The sequence below is a fragment of the Poeciliopsis prolifica genome, unplaced genomic scaffold, assembly GCF_027474105.1.
Source record: "Poeciliopsis prolifica strain line A6 unplaced genomic scaffold, Auburn_PproV2 SCAFFOLD034, whole genome shotgun sequence".
Classification (NCBI taxonomy): Eukaryota; Metazoa; Chordata; class Actinopteri; order Cyprinodontiformes; family Poeciliidae; genus Poeciliopsis; species Poeciliopsis prolifica.
This window is the reverse complement of record NW_026562409.1, coordinates 1578528-1604621: the sequence shown is the minus strand read 5'-3', so window position 1 is coordinate 1604621 and position 26094 is coordinate 1578528. Positions and strand designations below refer to the sequence as shown.

The window sequence follows — 26094 nt, the reverse complement described above, 5'->3', positions numbered from 1 at the left end:
TCAGCTGCTGTGATTCTCTTCCAAATCATTTGAGAAACCAGTTCCCCTCCTCGCCTGTGGGGGCGCTGCATTGAGCCACGCAAAATGTTTTGGTGGAAGTTTACTAATTTTTTCTATGTACAATGGGCCCAAATAACTGCTGCTAAAAACCTTTCGGGTTTTGGATCTGCAATAATTTAGATGCTTTGTGTTCTTGATTTTAGGGCTTTTTGGCCCACTGCTAGTCGACCCCCGTATTAGAGGATCAGATCTGGGCTGATATGTTTTGGAGTCGTCTGGGTTTTTGTCGATTTTGCCAGACGTCAGGCAGAAGTGCGGCGACCCGCAGCAGCAGAGGCGACCTGCCGACAGTCTTTCCTCCTGCAGTCACACCAATCAGGGCGTGACTGCAGGAGTTAGTCAGAGGCGACCGGCTGGCTTCTGGTCGGCCAGCAGCCAGCCGGATCCTCGCCGCTCGTCACCGGGTGTCCGCTAAACGCACGGTGACACTCAGGACAGCAGCGAGTCGATTATCTGAACCTCACACCTTCACTGTGATTGAAGACGTTTCACTTTTCCGACTGTAAAATTCAGGCTTTTAAACTTTTCCATCTCCACACTGCAAAAACAAAATCTCACCACGTATTTTTAGTCCAGTACACTTTAAAAAATACAAAACCAATTGAAGATTGCTTTTAAGCAACTAAACTAAGTTAAACTTCTTTAATTAGATGGAACAAATTAACTCAATTTTTAAGTTGGAGCTACATTTTCATTTTTCAGTGTTTTCTGCAAGATCTAGGAGTTTGTTATAAATATTGTATTATTCTGCAGCAGGGACAAGGTCAACTGAATATAACAAGTTTGTTTTTAAGTATCTCACCCTAAACACCTCGGGTATTTTATTTAGGTTAAATAAAACCAAAATACCAAAGTCAAACAAAAATAAATTGGGAAACAAGAAATTTTGCAACATTTGCAAATATGGTTACTTGACATCAGCTATGGCCAAGTCAGCAGTGGAGTAGAAGGAAGAAATACTGCCACCTGCAGGTTAGCGTCAGCATCAACATTTCTGCCCATTTTGTGCATAAAATTAGCCATAAAGTGTTGATTTTGCATGAATTCACAAAAAACTGGAGGGATTAACTGATGTAATTGGGCAGCAAACAGAAAAAACTGAATTGATAAAACAGAAATTTCGTTGAATCCTGTTCAATGACAATAAATGCTATTCTATTCTATTTGATCACATAAGATTTTATTTCTGGGCCAGAAAAAGATGTGGGGGGGCCAGATTTGGCCCTCAGACCTCGAGTTTGACAATCAGGTTTTTCAGTTTTTAAAAGTGCGAAACCAAACAAAAACTTTAGAGGTTCAATATTTTCACCCAATCTGAGGCTGAAGCGGTTTCACTTTTAAAGATTTATGTTTTTTAGAAATAAAAAATGATTTGAAAGCTTTGGAAGACGTCTCATTTTTCACTTGAAGAGAAGATTATTCTGAAAGAGGATCAGCTCCAATCTTCACCCTTTGCTTCCTACTTTTCCTTGAACTCAGCAGAATCACAATGTGGGAAACCTGTTGCACGATTGTTCAATATTTAATGCATCTTTGGCCTCCGTCCAAAGTAATCTCAGGGTGTGGGGAAAGCTCTGCGACTCCCAATTTAAACGTTAACCCTTTTATTACGGAGAGGTCGGGACGGTGGGCAACAGACCAGCTTTCAAGGACAAAAAGTCTGTTTCATCTGCAGCCATAAAGAGAAAAATACATATTCTGTCTTTTATTTGAGCTACTTTTAATCTTTTTTTTACAACTCTGCAGTCACCCATCTGCTCCAGTTTTTAATCTACAAGAGGCTGTGAGGAAGAGAAAGGTGCAGGACAGGAGGAAGGAAGCTGCTCTCCTTCATCTTTAACCCTCAGAGGCTTTCACAGGAAGCGTAATCGCATGGAGCTTTTAATTAGGAGTGCCTCAGGGCAGCTGGCTGTTATCGCATTACTTAAAGCAGCTTCGCCAGTTTGGACAAGATTAAGAGTCAGAAGTGGAGGCTGTGAGAAAGGTGTGAAAGAATCTGAATCACAGACAGGTCAGGCATTTTGATCCAAGATGGAGGATTTCAGTTGGTTCAAGTGATCCATTGAGCTTCCTTGAACATAATAGATCACCTATTTTAGGATCTTACAAAACATGTTTATTATATTTTTGTAAAAATAATTCTTAGATTAAGAGATTTTAGTCAGTTCTGCCTGTACTTATCTGTTTTTTGGCTTCTGTAACGTTTATGCAAATTAGCTCCTGCTGGCCACGCCCCCTTCAACTATATGCAAGTTGCCCAAGTCTTAAGTTTTGTGATGCCAGCACTATTTAAATCATATATTCTGTTACGTTTATTTTCTAGTGGGACGTTTCTGTCAGGCGAAGATTTCAGTCGCACATCAACATGAGGCTATGCTAGTGCTAACTAGCTGCTAAAGTCTTGCTAGCCAGCTAGCTTTGTTGCATCCATCTTTGGTAAATGTTGACAGACGTTTGTCTTCGCCACCAACTCACTTCTGTTACAGATGCAACGCAATTCTGCGGTTTGTACATTTATGCAGGTCTTAAATTTCATTCATAATGGTCTGAAATTTGAGCTGCTGAAACTCTGGATTAAAATTTTAATTGGTGTGATGTTCTGAAACACCAAAATCTGACAAACATGCAAATAAATTAATCAGAATAAACACTTTCACGCTGCTGTTCTTAGAGTTCAGTGCTGATGTACTTCCAGTTCTTTCTTTCGGCAGCCATACATCACGTCTAGGTAACTTCACCATGTCCGTTTAACAAAACCTGATTTATATCACCTAGACGGCCTGTCAGCGGCCCTGTGAGGAATGCTTCGACTTAACGACGCCCAGAGGAAACTCCTACAGCTCTATTGTCTCCACCACAAAACCCAGAGTCACCAACGGCCTCAAGAAAAAGAAAAGATGGGATCCTGCAGTAAATTCAAGCTTGGAGAGGAAATCCATCTCAGCAGCAACAAACTGCAAGACAAGTCGGGAATCAAGGAGGAAAATTTACATTTTCACACAAAACCAACATTTCAAACAGTTTGAGTTGTGCTCTGTTTTCACGTTTATACTTTTCCCTCCAGTGGTTTCGGAGTACGACAATCATCTCATTGATTAGCACCGGCTCTCCTTCAGCTCTTCACACAGTTCCAGCCACGACTTCTCCGTTTCTCCGCAGCAGAACTTTATCGTCTGAAACCGATCAGCTGCTTCTGGTGGACGACTGGCTGATAAGCGGCTTCGCTGCCTTGCTTCGCTGCCTTGCAACGCGTTCAGCGATCTGCGATAGAGCCGTCAGCAAACAGAGCAACGCGGCGCATGCATGACCATTTATCCTGCCAGGCTCAGAAGGACGAGCCGAGGAATCTGAATAAACTGAAGTAAAACTACGTGAAAAGATCCAAACGAGTCAAAATGTTCCTGATGCACAGCAGCATTCATCCAGTCTCTTCATGGTGTATTGGTAAACTAAGCACAGCAGATGGATAGGAACAATTCCACTCCCTTCATCAACTATGGTGTTATCAATGAAAATGAACAAAAGACTGTTTAAAATTTTGACTCATTATTGAGAAAAAATTAACTGCTTTCAAGGCAGATCCAGCATCTCGACGCACAACAGACCTGCTTCTGAATCTGTGATTGCAAAGTTTCACAGCACCTCTGAACTGTGATTCTGCTGCACAGTTCATTAAGACTGGCTCATATTTCACTGTCGCCCTGTGAGCAGCCTGCTGAACTCCCAATTCAACAAGCCACCAGAGTCCCAAATGACCTTCACAAGCAGCTTCTCCCTCCTCCACGCGCCTGAAATGCCACCATGCAGACGTCAACACGCCTGCGGCCGTTTCCAGCCTCTTCGTGGCGCATTAGTAAACTAAGAGCATTAGATGGAGGCGTGAATGTTTGTTTTTCACTTGTAGATATTAGTTTATACTGTAAAGATGCAGAAAAGATTATTGAAATAATCTTCCACTAACTTAATAATTGATTAATCATTGACTGCAGTATGCATACTCAGAAAAAAGCCAACATGCACAGAGAGCTAATTAAGAGAAAATGTCTTTTTTCATGTAGGATTGAAAAAAACCTTTTGTCTGCAAATATATTCAAACATCTATTTAGTTAATTGGTTAAACCAAAATATAATCAGCAGGTCAGATTTGATCAAACTGATCCAGAATGACATTGAGAAAACGGACCATAAATGAACTGGCTGAAGAAAAACCCTGGAGTTGCAGAGTCCGACCTCAATCTGGCAGAAAATCCACAAACGAAGCACAAACTTTGAGTTGCAGCGAAAAAACCCGTAAAGAATCTGGAGAGTTCAGAGGAGAAGGACTGAAATCCATTAACGATTAATCGCTGCAATGATTGACAACTAATTTAGTAAATAATGGTTAATTGGACACTAAAAAATTATTGAAAACATTTTCAGAGCAGAAGTTGGACCAAAACAAAAATGTATATTTGCTTTGAAGATGGAAAAGTCTGTAAATATTTAACCCAAAACTCCTCAATAGGCAATTTTAGCTTCACTTGGTTGTAATCCTGTTAATCTCAGATTAAACACCTTTTGCTACCCAATAATTAGTTTAATCTAAAAAACGACAAGTGAAGCAAAAGAAAAGAGTTGCAACATGTTTAGGTTCAAACTATTTAAGCCAATTTAACTAAAATTAATCAGGTTTACTGCATAAGAAAATATTTTAGTATTTAAAAAAGGAATTTATTCATTTAATCTTTTATTGCATTTGTAATATAAAAAGTTTAAGTGGTTTAATGAAAAAGCTGTAGAATGTTGCATTTTTATATCCAATTAATCGTCAGAATAATCATTTACTAAATTAATTAGTTATTCAAATAAATGCAAATAAGGAGAGAAAGCAGAACAGAACCAGCAGGGAGGAAGGAACATGACACCGATGAAGGATTTATCATGGAGTTTCTCCAAAACGGATTACAGAAGAAAATGAAGTAAAAGAGCCAATTCCTTACTGGGCGTCACTTCGATTGAGATATCTCCATATCTTAAATAACTACAAACATGTTTCTGTCTGTTCCTGTGAGCAGCGCAGCAAGTGGAGTTAGCAGGAAACGAGACTGAATAATTACGTTTTCTCACCCCGAGGAGCCGCAGACGCGTGCCAGCAGTCTATAACTCGCCGTGTCTGCGCTCTCCTCCTCTGGACTGAAAACAAACTCGCGCCGCCACAGACAGAAGAGGAGCGAGGTCATCGGTCAGGATTAATGATTTAATTTACAAAGTAGGTCGACAGTGTGCTCGGCTTCTCAGAGCGCCGCCAAAAAACATCTAAACGCCGAGAACAGGAGTCCGATTTTACAAAGGCAATGTCTCCACCTCCGCTGGGAGAGAAAGGGAGACACTGGAAGGAAGGAAAGGAGGAAAGAAAGGATAGAAGTAGGAAAATGGAGGAGGAAGGAGGGTAGGAAAGAGCGAGGTAGAAGGAAAAACAGAAAAGGAAGGAATGAAGGAGGGAAGAAAACTGGACAGAATTCTGCAGCACATCTACATGCTAAGATTGTCATAGTCAAGCTAGCATAACATTCCTTCTATTTCTATTAAATCTTACATGGTTGTTGTAGAGTTGACAATTAGCAACGTACTGCGTCCTTTTTTCAATCACCAGTACTTTTAAGATTTAGTGTGTTATCTCAACTTGAATTAAATAATTTTTATGATAAGTTATATCACATTTTGATAAAATTCTACATCCACCTACTTGCATCAACCAATACAAGTAAACAAAACCCAGATCTCAGCTAATATCTTTTATATCCGTTTTCCTTCCTGTGATGATGTGAACACAAAGCAAATCCTGCAGCCAAGACATTTTAAATCATTAGCCTGAGCAGCAAAGAGCATGACGTAAAGTGACACCAGGATCAATTACGCCGAGCGTTCAGAGTCAGAGGAACAGGACGCTGCATGGATGCTGCTGTGTTGTTTATGAGCGGCTTGTGATTTTAGCTGCAGCTCCTGGACGGACGGTTTATTTTTGCCCGTCGCCCCAGTGAGTGACGGTCCAATCAGGCTTGGGACGGCCTGTCAAGCCTGTCAGGCTGAGGAATGAGAGGAGATGGGAATCAAAGACACGGGGCAGAACCGAATCGTGATGGATGGACCTGACCGCAGCGGCCACAAAGGCAAAAACAGAAGATAAAATGGAAAACGGCTGCGACGAGCCAGAAATGCAGGACAAAAATCGGCAAATCAGTTTAACTTGGAAAGTTAAAATCCTGTGATGGCAGAAAGGCTTCAAACGAGAGTTAGAGGGAACAGTAGCTCTCTAATCGTTTTCTGCCCGACTCCCTCAGCCCGAGGAGAAGCCGCCCGACTCGTTTCCATCACCGCTTCAGTTCGATGAGGTTTGGCGACGTTCGGCTCTCTGAAGGCCCGACTGCAGCGTTTCAATCAGCCTGAAGCTGACCAGGCCATTACAGCCTACACTTTATCAGACATTTCTCTCCAGATTTGCTGCCGTTTGGTTTTATTCACCTGTTGACGGTCAGGATTAGACCACACAGCAGCTTCAGGACGCATGTATTCCTCTTAAGAAATCAGCTTTATTTAAGTTTAAATGCATCTAATTAAATTTAAAACAAAACTAAGCTGTCAGTTTTCCTCTTAAGATCTTTTTATTGATTTCTAGAAATATGTTGATGCATCCAGTACAAACTCATGTATAGTCGTCACATTTTTAAACAGACTCAAAACTAAACATTAGCAGGAAGTAGAAGCAGATGCAAAGGATTAATGCCATTTAATATATCTTTCAGTCCATCTCAGTAATTATTATGCTAATGACTTTGTAAGGTTTGGTTTTGATAGGACTTGTTGATAATTCAGCTGGTGATTTTTTTCACTTTTTCAACTTTTTTCCCCAAAGTTATGAGATAAAGTCTGCAAGTAAAAGCGGTACTTTAAAAATTAACATTTTGGAGTTAAAATAAGCACCTATGTCTTTAAGAGTTGTGTGTAACTTAGTTTTATTTCAAGTGTTCTGAGATATTTACACTAGAAACTAGATCAGAAATACTTGCTAAGAGTTTGCAGTAAAAGACTTCCTGACGGCAGCTACTAGAGCAATCTGAAATATTGCATTTTACACAAGATTCCAATGTTTTTCAGATGTACTAGTTTATGTTATTTTAACATAAAGTCTTTAACCTCCAACATTTGGATTCCTCTTACCGAGCCAACGCATGAGTGATGTGAGAATCTGAAGATATTTGGTCTTCTGGGCGTTGAAGAAGGTGAAAGGCCCCAACAGAAGGGTAAACACGCTCTGCAGGAACAGAAAAGAAAAAAGTATTTTACTCGTCTGAGAAATAAAAAGGAGTTTCTAGCTTGCAGAAATCCAACTCAGCGCTACATTAAAGCAGCGCTGAAGTTTGAAACCTGCCCCAGTGAGCACTGATGAAACCTGGGAGAAGCGTCGTAAAATGTCAGCCACTGAATAATGCCATAAATGTCAGAGTTAGTCAGTATTAGAGCTCGATTTACAAGGCATGAATACAAAGTCTTATGCAAAGAGCTGCAGCAGAGACACTTCTAATCTTAGTTTAACTGTTTGAGACGCAGAATGTGCTTTCATTAAAAGTTTGAGGTTCAGCTGGTCGTTTCTAAAACCCAACCAAGAGATTCGACCCTTCAGAGTAAAACCGTTTTACCTGAGTGTAAACACAACTGAGTTAAACATAGAAGGGAATGCTAAGAATATTTATCCAAAACGTTAAGTTCTCAGAACCTGGAAGAAAAATTTGACAATTTCAAGAAACTCATTAAAACATTGAGAAATGCAGTTTGTCCAAGGACAGCAGGTGGAAGAAAACCACAAAGATCAGAAACAAATTCACACAGAAATGAAAAACAATCCAATATGCACAGAAAACAGGAACTTTAATATTTCCCAATCAAATAAACGTTTTTATAAAAGTGCAAAAACTAACGAGCAAAAGGTGAGATTAATCTTTTATTGCAGCAGTTTACTGTAAAAGAGGAAAGAAGCTGGAAAAAACAAAAAGAATGGATGATTGACCAAACATTTAGGACTTTTTGTGGATTTTTCTGTGGAACATAAATTATTCTCAGCTTTTTCACTCATCTAAAATATCTGAAAGAAAAAGCAGCTTTTCTTTCAGCTGAAATAGTTGCACACATGACGGGCTACTGGCTGGTAAAGCAGCCAATCCAGGAGTGACATTCATTTTCCTTGCATCTGATTGGTTCAACCTCAGAAATAAGACACTAGCTGTTAGCTTCTGTTGTACTGATGAGGTTTTCACTACATATGTTAAAGCAGGTATGTTTAATATTTCAACTACTAAAATAGGATTTTTTTAGTGCTTTTTGTTCGTTAACTTATTCAGCCTGATGGCGACGCGTCGGGCAGGATGAACATCTGGTGAACTTGACGTTTCTTTGCGCCAAAACCCTGCAGAGACCATTGGTATTCCAGGTGGTTTTGTGTTGTAATGCAGTCCTGATTGAGTGAAAAGAGGCCGATTCTTTCCCTCCATCCATCCATGCCCCCCCGTCTCCTGACACTCGGGTCCGCCTGCACAGCGTGAGCGGCATGTGATCTCGCAGCCACTCTGTGTGCCATTTCATGTGAAGCGCAGCCTGCAGGGCTTCGGCATCGTGCACACAGGTCTCAGAGGACGGAGTGAGACTTCAGCTCAGCGGCTGACAAGAGACAGCAGAGCGCAGACATAAAGACAGCGATTTAACACTGAATCCATCAGGCGTCCAGGGTCACTTCCTCTGAGAATACGTTTGAAAGACGGATAATAAAACGAGACACTTTAAACCAAAATTGACTAGATTATTCGTAAAAGCGAACAAACAAGCACCTCTCCAGTTATAAGGCAAAAATCACAGACATGTGGCTATAAAACGTAGAGATGAAGAGAATAAGTCTGAATCCTGAAATGTAACCAAACTGTCCGCCTGGCAGAGTGCAGTCAAAGCTCAATCTGAGACAAAGCATAAATCTGCAGGAGCCATTGAAGGTAATGAATGAACCATTATGAAGAGAGATGTGTCTGAAGAAAAACTGACAGCAGTATTTTAGTCAGAAATGCGTCTCAACTGCAGCAGAGCAGCTTGAATCCTGGGCTGCTGAACTCAACCCAGGATTCAATGGACAAAATACACTGAAGTATTCTGTAAATAAAATCTAATAAGCACTTTTTGAAATCGAGTTATTAAAAACAAGTTAGTCTGACACTAATCTGTAGGAAATGTGTAGGACCAACCCTACAGATCAGTGTAGGACTAACTCAGTCCTACTCTAATCCTAGATCTTTTAGATTTGCTTGAATCTACTGATCCAAGTCCAGCAAATCTACCAAATCCAATAGTTCAGTAGTTTTGGGTCAATTGGGAATCAAGATTTGCTCCATTTGTTCCAATTTACACTGTTTGCTTCTCTTTTCCACTGAGTCCAAACAACCAAACCCTCTGAACAACCCGTTCCCCTTCTCACCTGTGGGGGCGCTGCAACCAGAACTACTGAAGGAAATCACAAAAACCTCAAGAAAACACAAAATGAGTAGCATTGGTTTCTGGCCTTCTTAGCATTCATATATGCATTCAAACTGCATCAGAGTTCACTTCAACCTAACGGAGACAGAGGTTTGTCTGCAGACCAGAACTCAATAGCGTTCACACCTCAACTGGACCGGGCTTTCTGTACAAACGGACTGGAGTCGGATTAAAGCGGCCCAAACAGGACTGGTGGTAAAGCTCCAAGAATGGTGGGGTCTTATTGGTCATGAGTGACGTGGCGGCGTTACGTGGTTCAGCCTCTGCAGTGATGACGCATCAACCCGTCATGGAAAAGGCAGAGCTGAAGCAAAAGGCGAAGCTCCAGATTTACATTCCTACCTTCATCTCTGGGTGAACAAAAGAACGAGACGCAAGCAGAGACAAAGTCTCAAAAGCTGCTGCGCATCAACTAAAGTCACTTGCATCATTTCTTCAACTGTCTGCCACATGAACCTTCAAAAAAAAAAAATTATATATATATATATATATATATATATATATATATATATATCTGGAAACAGCTGTCAACGAAACAAAAAAATCCTCCAGAATCAAGATCCAATTTCATAACAGACAAATAGAAGCATGCCTGAATATAATGCATTTATTCATTTAATACTTTGTTTAGGCCGCTTTACTGATCTAATCTCAGTCTGGTTTGTTTGCAGACGTACAGATTTTCTCTGCACTTTCTGCCTCCAAGCACAGAAGCTGCTTACGCTTCACGCTCAGCTTAATAAATTTAGCAATAAACAAAGACATATTGTGTCAGAAGAAAAGTGGCCTGAATCAATTCTGCTCTCAGGCAAACACGGCGGGCTTTTCTCCTCTGCAGCAGCTCACTCAGCCACCAGCATTTTGACTGCGACATCAGAAACAATCTTTAAAAATAACGACAGCAGACATTTCTCCTTTTCAGCTGAGGTAAAAGCAGAGCGTCTGGGCGTAATCGCAGTTAAATGAAAAGCAGCGACAGCCTAGTCAGGGAGACTAACGAAGCCCAGAGCGATTCTTTACGACTAATCAGGTATTAGCAAACATGCTCATGTGTACAGCATGTGATAAAGCAGTTATTGCTCTGCAGAAACAAGACTCACAGGTGCAATAAATTGCATCTCCATCATTTATTACTGTTTGTATATTAAGCACACTACATAAGTTAGTATTTTTTTTAAGAAAACATTTCCAGGCCTTTTTTGGAGGTTTGTGTGAAATTAAACTGTAATTTATTTATTTCATCCATTTTTAAAAGTAATTCAAATATCAACTCAATGTTTACACTTGCATGTGAAAATGACTGCAGCCAGATCATGCAACTGTACATCTTTGAAAAGCAGAAGTGGAGCCTTCTGCCCAACCGACGAGAACGCAGCCGTTGCACTGCCCAACCGACGAGAACGCAGCCATTGCACTGCCCAACCGACGAGAACGCAGCCGTTGCACTGCCCAACCGACGAGAACGCAGCCATTGCACTGCCCAACCGACGAGAACGCAGCCATTGCACTGCATAACCGACGAGAACGCAGCCGTTGCACTGCACATGCAGCAGTAAAACCAGCTGACCAAACCTTCTGGAACTCAGTCTGGGTTGCTAGGTAACAGGCTTTCTCAGCTTGGTTGCTAGGTAACAGCATGTGACTTATGCAGGTTTTTGAAACGGCCCGTTTTCCAGACACCAAAAACCATCAACTTGTGTCAATGATTAGCTGGATGTTTTATTCAACTGTTTCTAGAAGCAGTTGAACCAAAATGGAAAAATGAAAACTGAGTAAAATGTGAATTTTGTACGGCAAAATTTAAAAGAGTCTCAAGTCATGGACAGAAAAAGCTGATTCAAAAAAAATGATTGGAATGCAAATATTGCACTGGGAGAGCAGTACTGAACATTACTGAGGTAATTACTGTGATTTGACTTGTTGTGCAGCTTTGACTAGAGAACAAACTAAAATCTTGAGATTTCTCATTGCAGCCTTAAAGACGCAAACTTCTGAAAATAAGATGCCTAAAGTTGACATTTGCTCTGTGAGCCGCCATGTTGGGACCAGAAGAAAGAGCGCAACAGGGTTAGCTCATCGTGAATGAGCTCAATAACCCGCCGCCAACTGGTGAACCAAACTGCAGCTGCCGATCCTTTCATGTTATTTAGGATTTATGCAGAAGAGTCTCTTCACTGATTACATCACTCCTGACAAGCTACGTCCAACGCATTTGACTGCAGAAGACCCTCCGACCTTCGCGCCATTTAAGTAATTAAATATTTCCAGATGCCTGATGGCTCTGAGACGCCGCCCTGGGGAACGCCGCGACTGTCGCCACAGCTGCCAAACTTTGCAGAGTTTGTGAGATAAACGATTTTGGCTGCTGTTGCATCAGATTTGAGGAGATTTATTGGTGAATGCCCAACAGACAAGCCACGAACATGTTAAGAGGGAAAAGCGATGAAATTCTTTAATTACCTAGATTGGTCCAGATTGGACTCAAAAAAAAAAAAAAAAAAAAAAAAGAAGGGAACAGCAGGGATTATAAATCCCAATCTAATCGCAAACAGCTTTCAAACTAAAAATGCTGACAAAGTGATTAATGAATCATTGTTATAAAGATGTGAATTTTAAAGTTAATACAAAAACAAAATAAAATTGGCATGATTAAAAAAATCTTTAAATTACACTTAAGATTAATAAAACTAGAATTTACCGCAGAAAATTTACAAATATTTTCTTCTACTTAGACATTTTAAATCTTAATAAAATCGGCTATCGGTTGAAAAGCAACCGTTTTAAGATTTACTCTTTTGTCTGGACAAAAAGAAATACAGACCGAAAAAAAGAAAAATACAGACAAAAGTAAATATCTTAAAATGTGTAAAAAAGAATGATGGACAAAGATGAGAAAAACAAAAAGACACAGAACAAATTAAACTGACTAGAGAGGAAGAAGCAATGAGGACACCAGGGAGGAAAGGAAGGAATAAAGAATGGACACAAGCAAGGGAAAAAAGAAATGAACTTGCAGAAAAATAAAAGGAAAAGCAAAATGGAGGCCTGCAAAATTGTTTCAAAGTCCTGCTACTCAATTTAATGCCGATTTGTTAAACGCATTTCTGTAAAACGTCACAAGATGCTCAAAATTCCTAAAATTACAACTTTATTCTTGTAATTAGGATAAAATCTAAGCTTGAGCTTTATATTTTGTCTTAGAATTGATCTGAAATAAACTGAAGATGTAAAACAAGATGGCCGCCCTCAGTGTGCATCAGTGAAAAACTAAATCCAGATCTTCTGCAAACTAAAGCTTCAGAGGCCAGAAATTTGATAAAAATCAAGACAAGTCTTCTCCTCCTTGGAGCAAGGTTGCTGTTCTCACCGCCAGGATGTTTCCATGTTACAAACGCTCCTTATAAATTGAAATAAATCACTCCAGCTCCTTCACCAACAGAACAGCTGCAAAACGGCAATAATTCAACTCCTCTACAGCTACATGCATCGTTTAACTTTAATTAAGAGCCTGAGTGGAGACCTTGAAGGTGCGAAGAACAGACTGAAGAAATACCAGTAAACACCGCTCACTTTAACTTCTGTTTTTTAAGCAGAAAACTAAAAACAAACTCGAGTTAAGAGAAAATACAGGAACCTGTGACTGAATGGACAAATAGACATTATGGGACAATTGGTTGCCTGGATTCTGACATGTATGATGAAGGAGCGGAGAGCAACCCGACTGAGGTGGTATGGAAAAGAAATTACATAAAATAGGCCATAAAAAGCCCAGGAGATATTTACAAACCTGATGACAGCCATAACAAGTGAAGTGATTCACTGAGCACACGGGCCAGGAGGACGGGGAAGAAATACAAAGATGCTCCTACATGATTGGAGGAAGGATGGTACTACAGAGGGGAGTGGAAACGACACCAGTTGATACCTTCTGCAGTTAAACGTTTGTCACAATGAAGGAGTGACTAATGTTGGCAATATTAATCACCAGAAACAAATTAAAACCTGACCAGCATAACAGCAAGAGACACTGAAAACATCCCAATTCGGCTTTCTGGACGATACCCAAGGCAGGATTTCTTGGAGATCCAAACTGCTAATTAAAACGCAAATTTAAGGCTTTAAATTTAAGGCCCATTTAACCACAAATGTACAGACTTTGTCCATTTAACTGACAAATTTGCAATTTCCCATTGCAAAAAACAATTGTGTCTCCTGCTCTTAGGGCATATTAGTTAGCTAATAGGTCATTTATTAGCTAGCATTTCTTTCCCGTTGGCTAGCACTGACACTCTGCTTCAAGACCAAAATTACTTATCTTGTGATTGTTAGATTTGAATTTAATCATAAACAAGGACTTTCATGCACTGACAAATAGCCTCTAGTTTTACTCAGTGGCGTCCCCCAGGGGTGTGTTCTCTCCCCACTCTTTTTGACCCTGGACAAGGTCAGGAAATGGACAGCTAACATCTCTGCAGACCCCCCACATGCTGAAGACCAACTATTTTGACTTTTACGCTCATGTTGGCGCTACAGAACCAATTTCTTCCTCCAGGCCGTTTACCTTCATTTACAGTCTGAAGGTTCTGACTTATTTCCAGCAGACTGGATTTGCTAAAGTTAAGCTTTTCTTTTAATCAGTTCAAACCCGAGTGCAGGTGAAATGTTGGGACATGATTCAGCATGATGGGGTCTGAATGCTGAGGAGGGATCCACCCCCCCAAGAGACTAAACTTTATAAACAGAAAGTTAATAAAAGGACAAACCCTGTGGCCTGTAAATGGAAAACAACTGAAAGACGCAGCCACTGCAATGCAAAGGTGGAGTTTCTGCAAATCCTGGAACAAAATAGAAAACTGTTTATCTTCTTGGAAATACTTTGTTTTTGCCAACAGCGTAGATGTACATTCGTGTTATTAAGTGAGAGCACCAACAGCATTTTTTAAATCCAACCCTTTTCTGACTTGAGGTTTTAAGCAACAGCTTCAAAATTAACTCCCAGAATATCAGCAAAAGCAGATTTACAACAACTAGAGGCGATTCCTGGAGGCTGACTGAACTCAAACACGGCCAACATCAACTGTTTATTAGACACTGTTAGCTCTTTATGATCAGATAGAGTGAAAGCAGGAGGAGGAAGACGACCTGAACAGGAGACGATGAAGGAAGATGGACGGAAAGAAAAAAAAAAATGCATCTTTAAGCTTCAGGGTTTTAGAATTTCTTGAGCAAAGTTAGCTAAAATGGAAAATATGTCTAAAAAAGTAAGAGTTATTTAAAAATATTCAGAAACAGAAAAAATAAATCATGCAAACGTAAATTACTGAGCTGACACCATTTACCAGTCAACCTGGGTTTGACCTTTAAAAATAGGCTGAAAACTAATACAGAAGAACTCTCCATTGGATAAAATCCCTCTGAGATTAACAATATGACATTAAATTAATCCAAACCGATGCAACATTTAGCTGAGACGCCTTTATTTTACTGCTACAGCAATAAACCGCATCAATTTCCTCCCTGCCAAAGCAAACACTGTTGCAATAAGCAGATTCTGTTAACGGGACGCCGTGCAGAAAACTCATGTAAAAGTTAATCACACGTTGGTTCATCTGCAGCGTGATTTAGAGGGTGATTAGGATGTTCTACTTCTGTGGTTTTAACAACAACAAAAAAGGTCTTTCTGCAGAGTTCTGAACTTTGTGTAATGAGGTCACAATAACCTTAAATTTTTGGTTCAAACTTTAGAGCAAATTATTAATGTCCAAGAAAATCAAACATGATTCAGACCACTGATGCTCTTTGCTTCGACTCTTCAGCTGAAAAATCTAAAAATTTCTTTGAAAACTAAAAAGAAAATTTACAAATGACAATGAATATAACTTACTGTAATTCCCGGACTATTGAATCGCCACACCCACAACTTAGAGGCCGAACTTCACTTTTAATGAAATGCTTTTTCTGAACATTGCATGTAACATTATTGTTCTGAACCTTCAGAGACATGAAGGCTATAAAGTCAGTCTTCCATCACCTGAAGAACATTTTCAGGACTAATGTCTTAGAATGTCTACTTTCTACTAATGTCTACTTTGTCTACCTAATGTCTACTTTCTTTAGTAAGATCTAAAGAAAGTGATCTGAGCGTTTGAAGCTTTTCTCCTTTCTAGTTATTGAAATTAAACAGAGGCCTGATTTAAAAAGGAAGTGTTAAAATAATAAATGTTTGTAGCTTTAGGGAGGAATTTTCTTTACTCAATACACCTTATAATAAACCATGTGTCTGCTGATGACCTTGAGTGTCGGGGTTTAATGAAAACATGATGCATGGCTGAACAGAACATGCTATCTGGAAAAATAAAGAACACTGAATCATCCCGTTTATCACAGAACAAAATGGAAATACGTCTGTTATGACCTCTGCATCTCCTTCCTGACCACAAACTGACAGCTTCCTGAGACTGCAGCGATTTATTCCTGGCGATTGCCTCCAAAGACACTGAAAACGGTGCAGCGCTTCATGTTTTAAACCCGAACAAAGAGAAATTAGTGACTTTCATTTAGCTCAGTGGTTATGTGTTCAAAGCTCGTTTTCTTCAAACCTTCTGTGGTTTTAACAGGAAGTTTCATGTTAGTTTTGTGAGTTTGCAGCAAAGGTGTCCAACTTTTTGCCTTAGAAGTTGTTAAATTTTTTTTAAAAACATTTTTAAAATGTTTGACTTCTCTAAATTTTATCTGCACAAAAATGTTTTTAATTAAAAACAGTTTGATTTTTGTAGGAAACAAATTTGTAAATCAGTTCTGAATTTCTTTGGGTTGTTTTCTTAGGAAGATCAGCCACTGAGGAAAAATCTTTAATATATGGGAATCTGTTTTTATACCCAATATTTTTTTAAATGTGGCTTATGTAAACACAGCAGATACTAATGTTTAACAGAACAAAGACTGCAGTGAAAGGCGTTCAGAGAACGGGCATGAAGGTCAGTAAAACTCCTGGAATAAATCTTTGTTAGTCAGTTAATTAATCAATCAGAGGCGTCTTTGAGTGGACTGGCAGGGTGGGTCACTTCTGAAGTTTTACGGCCACTTTGATGCACTTTGCACTTTAAATTAACTTCAGTTCAACAGGCTTAATGGAGACAGAGTAATTGCATGAAAATCAGCTGCGAACAATGCAGCGCAAGCATAAACTGTTTCAGATCCCAAAAGCTGCATTGATTTCCCATCAAGTCCTGCAAACTGGGAGAAGAATGCATATAAAGCAGATTGAACTGGATCCAATGGTGAAAACCCTGAGCAGGGGCCGATCGAGGACAGAGTTTAATTCTGGTCAATCAGGAGAACAAACCGTTTCCAAAGTGAGGCCCGGGTGCCCTTTGCGACCTCAGTGATTTTGAACTGCAGTTCAAACTTATATAAATTTGGCCTGTAGATGGTGGAGACTTAATTTGTTATCAGGGTAAAAAAAATAAAATCTTCTTCTAAAGAATGTACAAAGTTCAACACAAAGTATCTGTTTTTAATAAAAGATTAAACAAGTTCATCCAGAAACTTTTACTGAAAGGTCAACTTTATTCTAAAACTTTTTATATAGCAAGTATTTGGAAAGAAAGTGACTCAAATCTGGAAACAAGTTTGTTCAATCAGGCCCAGAAGAGTCTGAAAACTGGATGTTTTTCTGTTAGTATGGGTCCTTGTAGAAATAAAATACATTTCTGCCAAAAGACAGTAATGCCAGAAATGTTTGAGAAAACAAGGAAATTTTTTTTAAAAATCTAATTTTTAGAACATCAGAAACATACAAAAAATGAAAATTTCAAATGTTGAAATTTTCTGAGTTTTGGCAGGATATTTGCTCCATAATGGCCCCAATACACAGTCGTAAAAATACTTCTCAAATTTAGGACAATGAATAACGGGCTGCGATACTGGCTTGACTTTAGATCAGGGTTTTTTGTCCAAGAACTACTTTTGACCCAAAAAAAAGTTTTGCCACCCCTGGTTTAATCTTTCCTATGAAAGCTGCTCAGCAGTCTGTTATGCAATGCTTCCTAATACGATTCAGAAATAAATGAATAAAACAAAATACTGGATAAAGATGCTGTCAGCTGCACAGGACATGGAAATCAATATGCAGCTGAGAAAATCCCAGAAGTTTAAACCAGGATAAATGCCTTCATGTTGATGGGAGAAATGATCAAGTTGAAGATCTGATTAAATATTAACTGGCCTCATGTAATTTCCAAGAATCGGGACGTTATTTCCAGTAACGTCCCGATGGAGGAAAAACTAAGCAGAACCTGCAAATCTGTGAGGAGATCAGAAATAGATAGCAGCTAATTTAACCTCTCTGCCACAGCATTTAAAAGCAGATTCCCCACAGGCCGAGCGTCGCCGTCAGGACTGACAATCACTTCTTGGGTCTGACATGTGATGGAGGGAGCAGCCCAAAGAGGGATCCAAAAAAAAAATAGAAACCAGTGAATCAAAGCCTGAAGGAGACCAAGTTTAAATAAACGCCCCAAACAGGAAAGCTTAGTTTAGAAAATTCATCTTTACAGCTGAGACTTTAAAATTTTAACACAATAATCACGATTTTGTGTGTTTTTGGTGAAACCATAAAGGAAATACAAAACAAAGACGAAATAAACAGAAAGAATGAAAAGGACAAAAGAACATGATAAATAAAAATAAAAAAACAGGTTGGAAAACATTTTACGAAACGGGTTAAATATAGAGCAGCGTAATAAAACGCTAAAATTTGAAGCGGGCCTAATTTTTTCTTGCTCCCTCTGAAGTTGTAGATATGTGCAGGGACAGCTGTTCCACCTAAAAATATCCCACAATCTGTTGTCAATGGTGGAAAAAACAAGTCCTGCAGGAAGCTCCCTGTGGGGGAAACCTGCCAAAAGTGCTCAAAGAAATCAATTTACACCAGAGAGGCTCGTTCAGAAGCAAATCATTTCAATATTTAAATCATTTTAAATCATTTCAATATTTACATTTAAATAACCGTTTGGGATTTTTCCTTGAGGTTGTAGAGTTTTTCACAGGTACATTAAAATACATCAAAGCTGCAGAAACATGTACTGCAAATATAAACATGATTGCTTTATATTCATGAGATAAAACTGAAGTCAATGTCAGCTTCATTATGAAAACGCTTTACAAAATATGAAGATGTGCACCATAAGTGCAACAAAGAGGGAAAACTGCCACTTTAAGAAAAACAAATCAAATTAATATTCAAACTGTATTTGATTTGCATGCAAACTACAGGCAATGCTTTTCTTTTATAAAGGTTTCCAAACAAAATCAGTCCAGTAACTGGAAGAGTTTAATTTTTCCTGGTAATCAAGGCAGGAGTCTCTACAGTAAAGATAAAACCAAATTTTAACCCTCAAAAATTAGGAATAGCAATAAGTGCTGGTTTAATTAAGTTGTATGTTCTACTTAAATAGTTTCTTGAAACAGATTTTCAAACAATATTCATTGTTTTTAAAAGTAGAGACCCAAAACAATTAAGATATAGTATTTAGTGGTTAAATGCCATTTACAAACTAACATTTTTTATATACAGTTAAAATATGACAAAAAGCTTCAGAGCCGATAAGACAGGACCAAGAACACAGCCTTGAGGAATCCTTCACTCAGCAGCCAATACAGCTATTCTATTCAGTAAACATGTGGAAACGCACAGAAAATGCCAAAATGCACAAATAGAAAAACAAAAATGTAGCAAAGAAATAAAATACGACTTAAATTTTACTCCTCTTGAAATTGAGCCTCCGTCTCTTTCTGAAACTCTGCCTTCAGGAAATCATCACAACATGGCTCCTCTATTAACCCTTTCATAAAATTCCTACTAGTGTTGCTCCAAGGACAGCAGATGCTGCTGGCTAGTCTGAAGGAGCTCAGTGGGGAGGAGCTTTGTCTGAAGGCGGGGCTAGGTCCAACCAGGCATTTTGAACAGCTGGAAATTATTTCTCAAACATTTCAATAACATAAAATAAAATTTATTTTATTCGACACTCCCCTTTAAGACTTTATAGTTGCTGTTTAGGGTCACTGTGACAGTGTGATAGAGAAACTACATTGTTAAATACTACATGCTAATGTAATCCGTTTTTTCTATGGCAGGAATGCAATAAAACGTAAAAACTCAGGTGGATGTCAGTAGGAAATCAGTTTTCAGGGAAGTGAGGAGGAAATATAAAGAACAGGTTTCTGATCCTCTGTCTTCAGAGACAAAGGTCAGATTAATATATCTGAACCGTTTTAGCTTTCAGCAACCAATTTTGAGCCAGGCTCCCTGGCTCAAAGCGGTCAACTTGGCGGCTTCGCCCGGCGAACAGCGGCGACGCGGCGGACGCTCGGCCCGATGGCGAACCAAGAGGAGCTGATCAATAATTCAGAGTCAATATTCTGCTGGTTTGGACCGACTGGAGGTTCTGAACGGCTGGAACATTAATATTTATCTGCTGCATGTTTAGATGTTACTAACCGAGTCATTGATTCGAATAATGTTTCTGTTGAAGTGTCATCATCTGAAGCTCAATTTGACCTGATCAAAGACTAAACCGGATTATAATCTGGGTTAAGGAAGGAATCAATGAAAGGAGAATTTGGAATACTGCCGTTTTCCTTCCATAACTGATGCATTTAAAAAGAATTTTAGTTGTACAAACAAACATTATTGCACATAAACATCTCATTTTTACTAAATAGTTTAAATTAATAAAAATCACTATTCCTATGTTTTTATTGAACAGAAATTGTATTTTATTCCAGTTTCTTATATTAATATCTGCAATAAAAACACCTGAAGATTAAAAACATAGGGGAAAAAAAATCAAGTTTTCTAATATAAAAAAAATTAATGGATCGGAGGATAAAAACATCACAAAATAAATAAATCACAAGTTGAAGTTGATATGAAAGTGAAAGAGCCTTTTTACTATGATCAGCCTGTTTATTCCTGGTACAAAATGTACGAAATACCTGACTGAGCATAAAGTAGAAAATTAGTTTTAGAAACTGCAAGTGTAAACACAGCGAACAGAGATTATAAATCAGCATTATTTAAATAACATCCCACAGGAGAGAAAATTTCACTTATTGGCTTTTTTTTGGTAATTCTATTAAAATGTAAGCAAGGACAAGGAGGAGAGCGAAATTACGCAGAAAGATCAGAACATCCGTCACTGTCAAAGTAAAAACTGGAGCTGCGACTTCAAGGACTTTGCAGAGGAGGAGGAAGACGAGGAGGAAGAGGAAACGATGCTGGACAATCACAGAAAAACAGAAAACAGATCTACGAGCAGAACAATTTCTCACCGAGACGAAAGGAGGAAGGACAAACAGGAGGAATGAGACCAAGAATGCGCTGCAGTCTGAATCGAGCTGCTCAGGTCCTCTGTAAGGTACAGTGGAGGCTCTGTGATGCTGTGGGCCTATTTAAAGTCTAAAGGGATCCTGGTTGTGGCCAGATCGGCTTTCTGAACCAGAAGGAGCTCGATGCTTTTAATCATACTTTGTATCAAATTAAAATGAAAATATTAACATGACTAAACTTCAGTTGTAAAAAAACATTTTCTATTTCAGAATTTTTTTTTTTTTTTAATCGATTTCATTTCAGATCCATTCACTGGTGGCCTAAATTTCTTCAGTTGTGATCAGGGCCATAAATGTCATTCCAAGGACCGCAAAGAGGCCCGAGTGCCGTTTGTTTCGCCACGCCTTCTCTGTGTTGAACTTGTGATTTAACCAGTTTGCAGAAAAGACGTCAGCACTCACCAGGAACACCCTGTAGGCGTCCTTCCTGGTGACGGAGCCCCAGCAGGCGTCTGTGTCGTTGTACTTCACACTGCCGGCGCTGCAGGAGTGATTCCCGCTGCGAAAACACAAAAACAAGCTAGAAACATGGGTTTGAATTGAAAGAGACAATAAAATGTAATCAATTTCAGATTTTGCAGTTAAATTTTAATCTAGACCCAACCAGAGACCAGATTAGCTGAATTCATGAGTTTCATTCAGGAAAAAGAATGAGGAAGTGCAGTACCACGCCTCACCTCAGGGGGTGCTGTGTCACATTAAGTAATGTTGGACCAGAGTGAAGTTGCCTCCCCTCTTTTAAATGTAACAAATTCAATAAACATTGTGCTGCGTTTGTGTCACCATCGTTTAAAGATGTTTCCAGAGGTCATGAAAGGTCAACCAGCCCCACCTTCTTCACATCAGATAAAATTACAGTCACCAACTCGACCATTTCTTTTGTTTGTGCTGCTTTTGCTCTGACGATGTTCATGAAAGTTTAAATATCAGAAGGTCGAAAAACACCAGTTGCAAAAATAAGCAGGTCAAAGAAAACATCTTAGATCAAATATGACTTTGCATTGGATATTTTTCATTTTTCTTGTTATATTGTTGAATTGAATGAGATTGGTTAAAGCATAATCAAAAGCTAAGGTTAAAACTGATATGAGCTTCTGTATTGGACATTTGTCCCTTAACTAAATAAAATATTGTATTTTTAGTTTTGCAATAAAATCCTTTCTGGAGGCAAAGGAGAGCAAGTCTGCTGGTTTCTGGAAATGAAGCTTTATTGTTTCATCCTCAGAGGTCAAGAGGTCACGCCAAGAGGAAACAAACGAGCAGGAGTCTCACCAGGCGACCTCCATGAGCGAAATGGGCACGGCGGCGGCGTAGATGGCCAGGTCGCCGTACAGGTAGACGATGATGCAGATGTAGAACATGTTGACTCCGACTGAAACAGAGGATGAAGACGCGATTCATTAAGAAACACGAGATCAAGAGGCGACAAACAAACGCATTCTTCATTCGCGGCGACCGTCCAAACACGCCGCCGTGATTGATGGCTGACTGTCAAACGTCTGCATCAATTTTAGAGCGGCGTCCCTCCATCTGAGGCAGCCTCTAGGCGCCAGGCACATCTTTTATGTCTAATGAGGAATATTAATGGATTAATTATTACCCTAATCACTCAATAAGAGCAAAAACGTCCATCAGCTTTAATTTCCCTGTTCTCTCCCACAATGATCGACAAATTTCACCAGCAGAAGCATCCAAAATGTGCTGCACATCCGTCATCCTCTGCACCATAAACGAGGGGTCAGATAATTCATTTCTGCCCAAGACATTAGAGTGGAGGGTCCATTAAAAAATTAAGCCGGACAGATTTACAGCTTCTCCGACCAGATTCCTAAAAACCCAAAGAGTGGAGCTAATGACCAACTCAAGTTCAAATAGAGATTTAAAACAAAACTAAACAATTTAGCTGAGTTTCTTAAATTGAAAAAGTTGGTGAACGTTTTCCTAGATCAATGCAGTTTGTTTTCATCTGTATGATTACAGAAAACAAGTATATTTTAAATAGTCTATTGATTAAAAAAAAAAACTTGCATTGATCAGTCTATTCTTCGTTTTGTTCGAAATGTAAAAACACTTTCAAAGCAGTTTTGTCTCAAACCAAACATCTCCAACTTTTCCAGGTTTTAAAGAAATGATTGCCACATTTAGAAATGTTCACTGTAAACGTCAAGTTAAAGATCTCGGATGTATTCTTGTTTGGTTAACAGTTAATCTGCAGCCAAACAAACTAGATTCAATCATTTTAAATCACATTTAATTGTTGACATTACAGTTAAATCAGACAAACTCAGATAATGAATCTGTAAAAGGTAAATCTAAAACTGTTCCACTCATGACTGAACTCAGGCCCGTTTGTGTTTATAGTCAGACTATAAAGCTTCATCTGTAAATAAAACCCTATTTCTATTTTATTCATCCATATTATTTTGTCATGCTGACACTTTACACACAAACCAATGTAAAAATGTAGTTGAGATGCCATTTATGATCTTATTTAGAAAATGGGGCTGAAATGTGAACTTTACTTCTGGAAGATTTTAGCTATCCCGGCCTTCAACACGAACGCGTCACCTGCAGACAGAGCAGGAAGTCCTGGTCTCTGCTGCTCCTGTCAGTAAGCGATGGCGTGACCACGGGGGACGCAGACTTTCACAAGACTGTAACTAATATCACCCAATTACCCAGAGCCACAGGCAAAAACGCAGCGAAATGAGTCTTCGTGCAGCGGCGCTTCATGCAGCTGTGGGAAGCATTAGCATCCATCAGCACATTACCTCTGACCGGACTGACAGCGGACATGACGGCCTGTCGGTTCAGGGAGAAAAAACGCCAGGCTACATTTAGTCCAACACAGCAGAGATGGACCGAGCTGAGAAAACCTCTGCAAACTAATGAAGGTAATTTACAGATAACAGACTTATTGATTTCACACCTGATGGTTCGATCGATCCGGTTTGATTCTGTGATCAGTTACATTTGCTTCGTTTTGCTTTAATGTGACTTAATCCAATCTAATTTTTAAAAAATGTTAGAAACAAGAAGAAAAAAAAAATGAAAAAAACCTTGACTATTTGCATCAAGTCAAACCCGTGAGGACGAGCTGCTGCACCCAAAGTGCACAAAGGCTGCAGCTCCTTCCTCCAGCAGCTGTTTAAGCCTGAAACGTTTACAGTCCTGCACAAGTTTTTCCAACTCTTACAGTCTGTTGTTTTTACACACAAGTTTATAATTTAGTCAGCTTTTTCTAATTACTGTATTCAATATTCATTCTTTCTGCTGTTGCGGAGTTTTTGTTGTTACCAATTATAATTTTAATGCTTAAATAGATTCACTCATTTTGGACTGGAGTGCATCGTTTTCTTTCAGCAACGTTTATGTTTAAATGTTACCCAGTATAATATTTTTACTCTCAGCGTGAGTCCATTTCATTTGCACAATTTTCTGAAAGTACTTTTTTCCTGATGCAGTAAATCAGTTTTTACTGTTCAGTCTAATCTTATTTTCTGTTTTTATTTACAAGTTGAGGGACAATAGGGGATATTTTTATTCTATTAAAAAATTCCCATCATTAAGCTGAAGCCATATTTGATTTGCATCTCTTTAAGTCACAAATTCAGCCACAAATTAAGCCCATCATCAAGCGGACGTCTTTCCTGGAAATGCACTCTGAATATTGATCAGTTTGACCGCAACAAGTCTTTACGCAACACTGAAATTAAATGACAGAGGAAACAAAACTGATGTAAACACGACTATTTAGCTTCTAAACCACTGGGATATTCATCTCCTCACAACAATGACATTTAATCCAAAACCACTTAAGAACAAGAATAGATGTGTTTGTGTTTGACTCCAATTACAGACAGAAGCCTGTTTTACTGCAGATTGAATTAGTATTCGTAGCCATGGTCCTGCATATGTTGGGGAGGGGGTGGGCGGCTTACATTGGAGAAACAATCGTGATGTTTGCACAGCCAACGCATCATATCACACAGGTAAAGAACAGCAGAGACAAGATGCTGACGCAAGGACAGCCCCTCTCTTTGTGACTTTCCCAAAGTCGTCTTCTAATCAACTTTCAAATCATAGATGTGAAGGTTAAAGAAGCTGCTGCTACAGTGCTGCTGCAGATAAGCCGGCCCCCCATCAACATTCCTGTCAGTGGCTGCAGGTCGGGCTGATACGAAACCCATGGACTTATTCCAACAGAACCGCCGCTGCCGCGTCAATTCCTACATCAAATGTCCTCCAAGCGTCGCTCTGCTGCAGCAGCAGGGGAAAAGCTTTTTAATTGGCTGTAAAGGTGCAGGACTGATGGGCAGAACGGAGTGGAGAGGTGGTGATGCACTTGTTTAATGTTGTGGAAATGCAACCTGGCGTAATGAACTTGCTTGCATTCATTCTGCTTAATTACCTCAGTGAAGAATCTATATCTTCCTGTGAAAACAGTTTCTCTCTACAGCACTTTGTGAGAAGGTACACCTGCTTGATTGCTCATTAACAATTGAGGGAATCAGCCAATCACCTTGCAGAAACTTGATGCATGTTGAAGTTCAAAGTGAGCATCAGAAAAAGGACTTAAATCACTTTGAATAAGACATTAAGCACCACAGCCTACATCTGGGTTTGCCTCTATACAGAAAAACCCAAAACCTCACATTTTTAGTGCAAATATTTTAGTACAATTGAATCACGACTAACTTACAAGTAAGAGCTGGTTTTGAGTCGATTTCTCAATTTTGACGAAAAAGGATTTCATTGGCAGATTTAGACATTCTCCCATATTATAAGTGAAGTGATTTGTACTCAGCACCTATATGTTGCTGAAAAGTTAGTTTTGCCTTAATTCAAGTTTCGAGACTAGAAACCAGAACAAATGCTTGGTAAGATTTGTTTGTTTTTTGCAGTGCAGCATATTAGAAGGGCCACCAGGCTGACTGACGTTTGTTTTTAAGTGATAAGACGAGTTAAGCTAGGTTTACGTAAACGAAATCAGTAATCTGTAGTAGACCATGATTGTTTAAGCGCCGTCAATCATCCTCTTGTATGCTCTTCTAAATATGCCAATGGGGGAGAAAATTACAGAAAAACCAT

At 39.2% G+C, this 26094-nt stretch overlaps 1 protein-coding gene across 1 annotated transcript in view; it reads right to left on the bottom strand.

Annotated features, from left to right (window-relative positions):
* The window catches only part of tmem104 (transmembrane protein 104), a 37365-nt gene that overhangs the window by 3070 nt on the left and 8201 nt on the right, over positions 1-26094 (bottom strand). Inside the window, exons 7-9 of the mRNA XM_055052223.1 lie at positions 22276-22375; positions 21406-21502; positions 7258-7351 (exon numbers count right to left, since the gene is read on the bottom strand). Of these exons, the coding sequence (XP_054908198.1) occupies positions 7258-7351; positions 21406-21502; positions 22276-22375 (291 nt within the window). The remainder of the gene's footprint in view (positions 1-7257; positions 7352-21405; positions 21503-22275; positions 22376-26094) is intronic.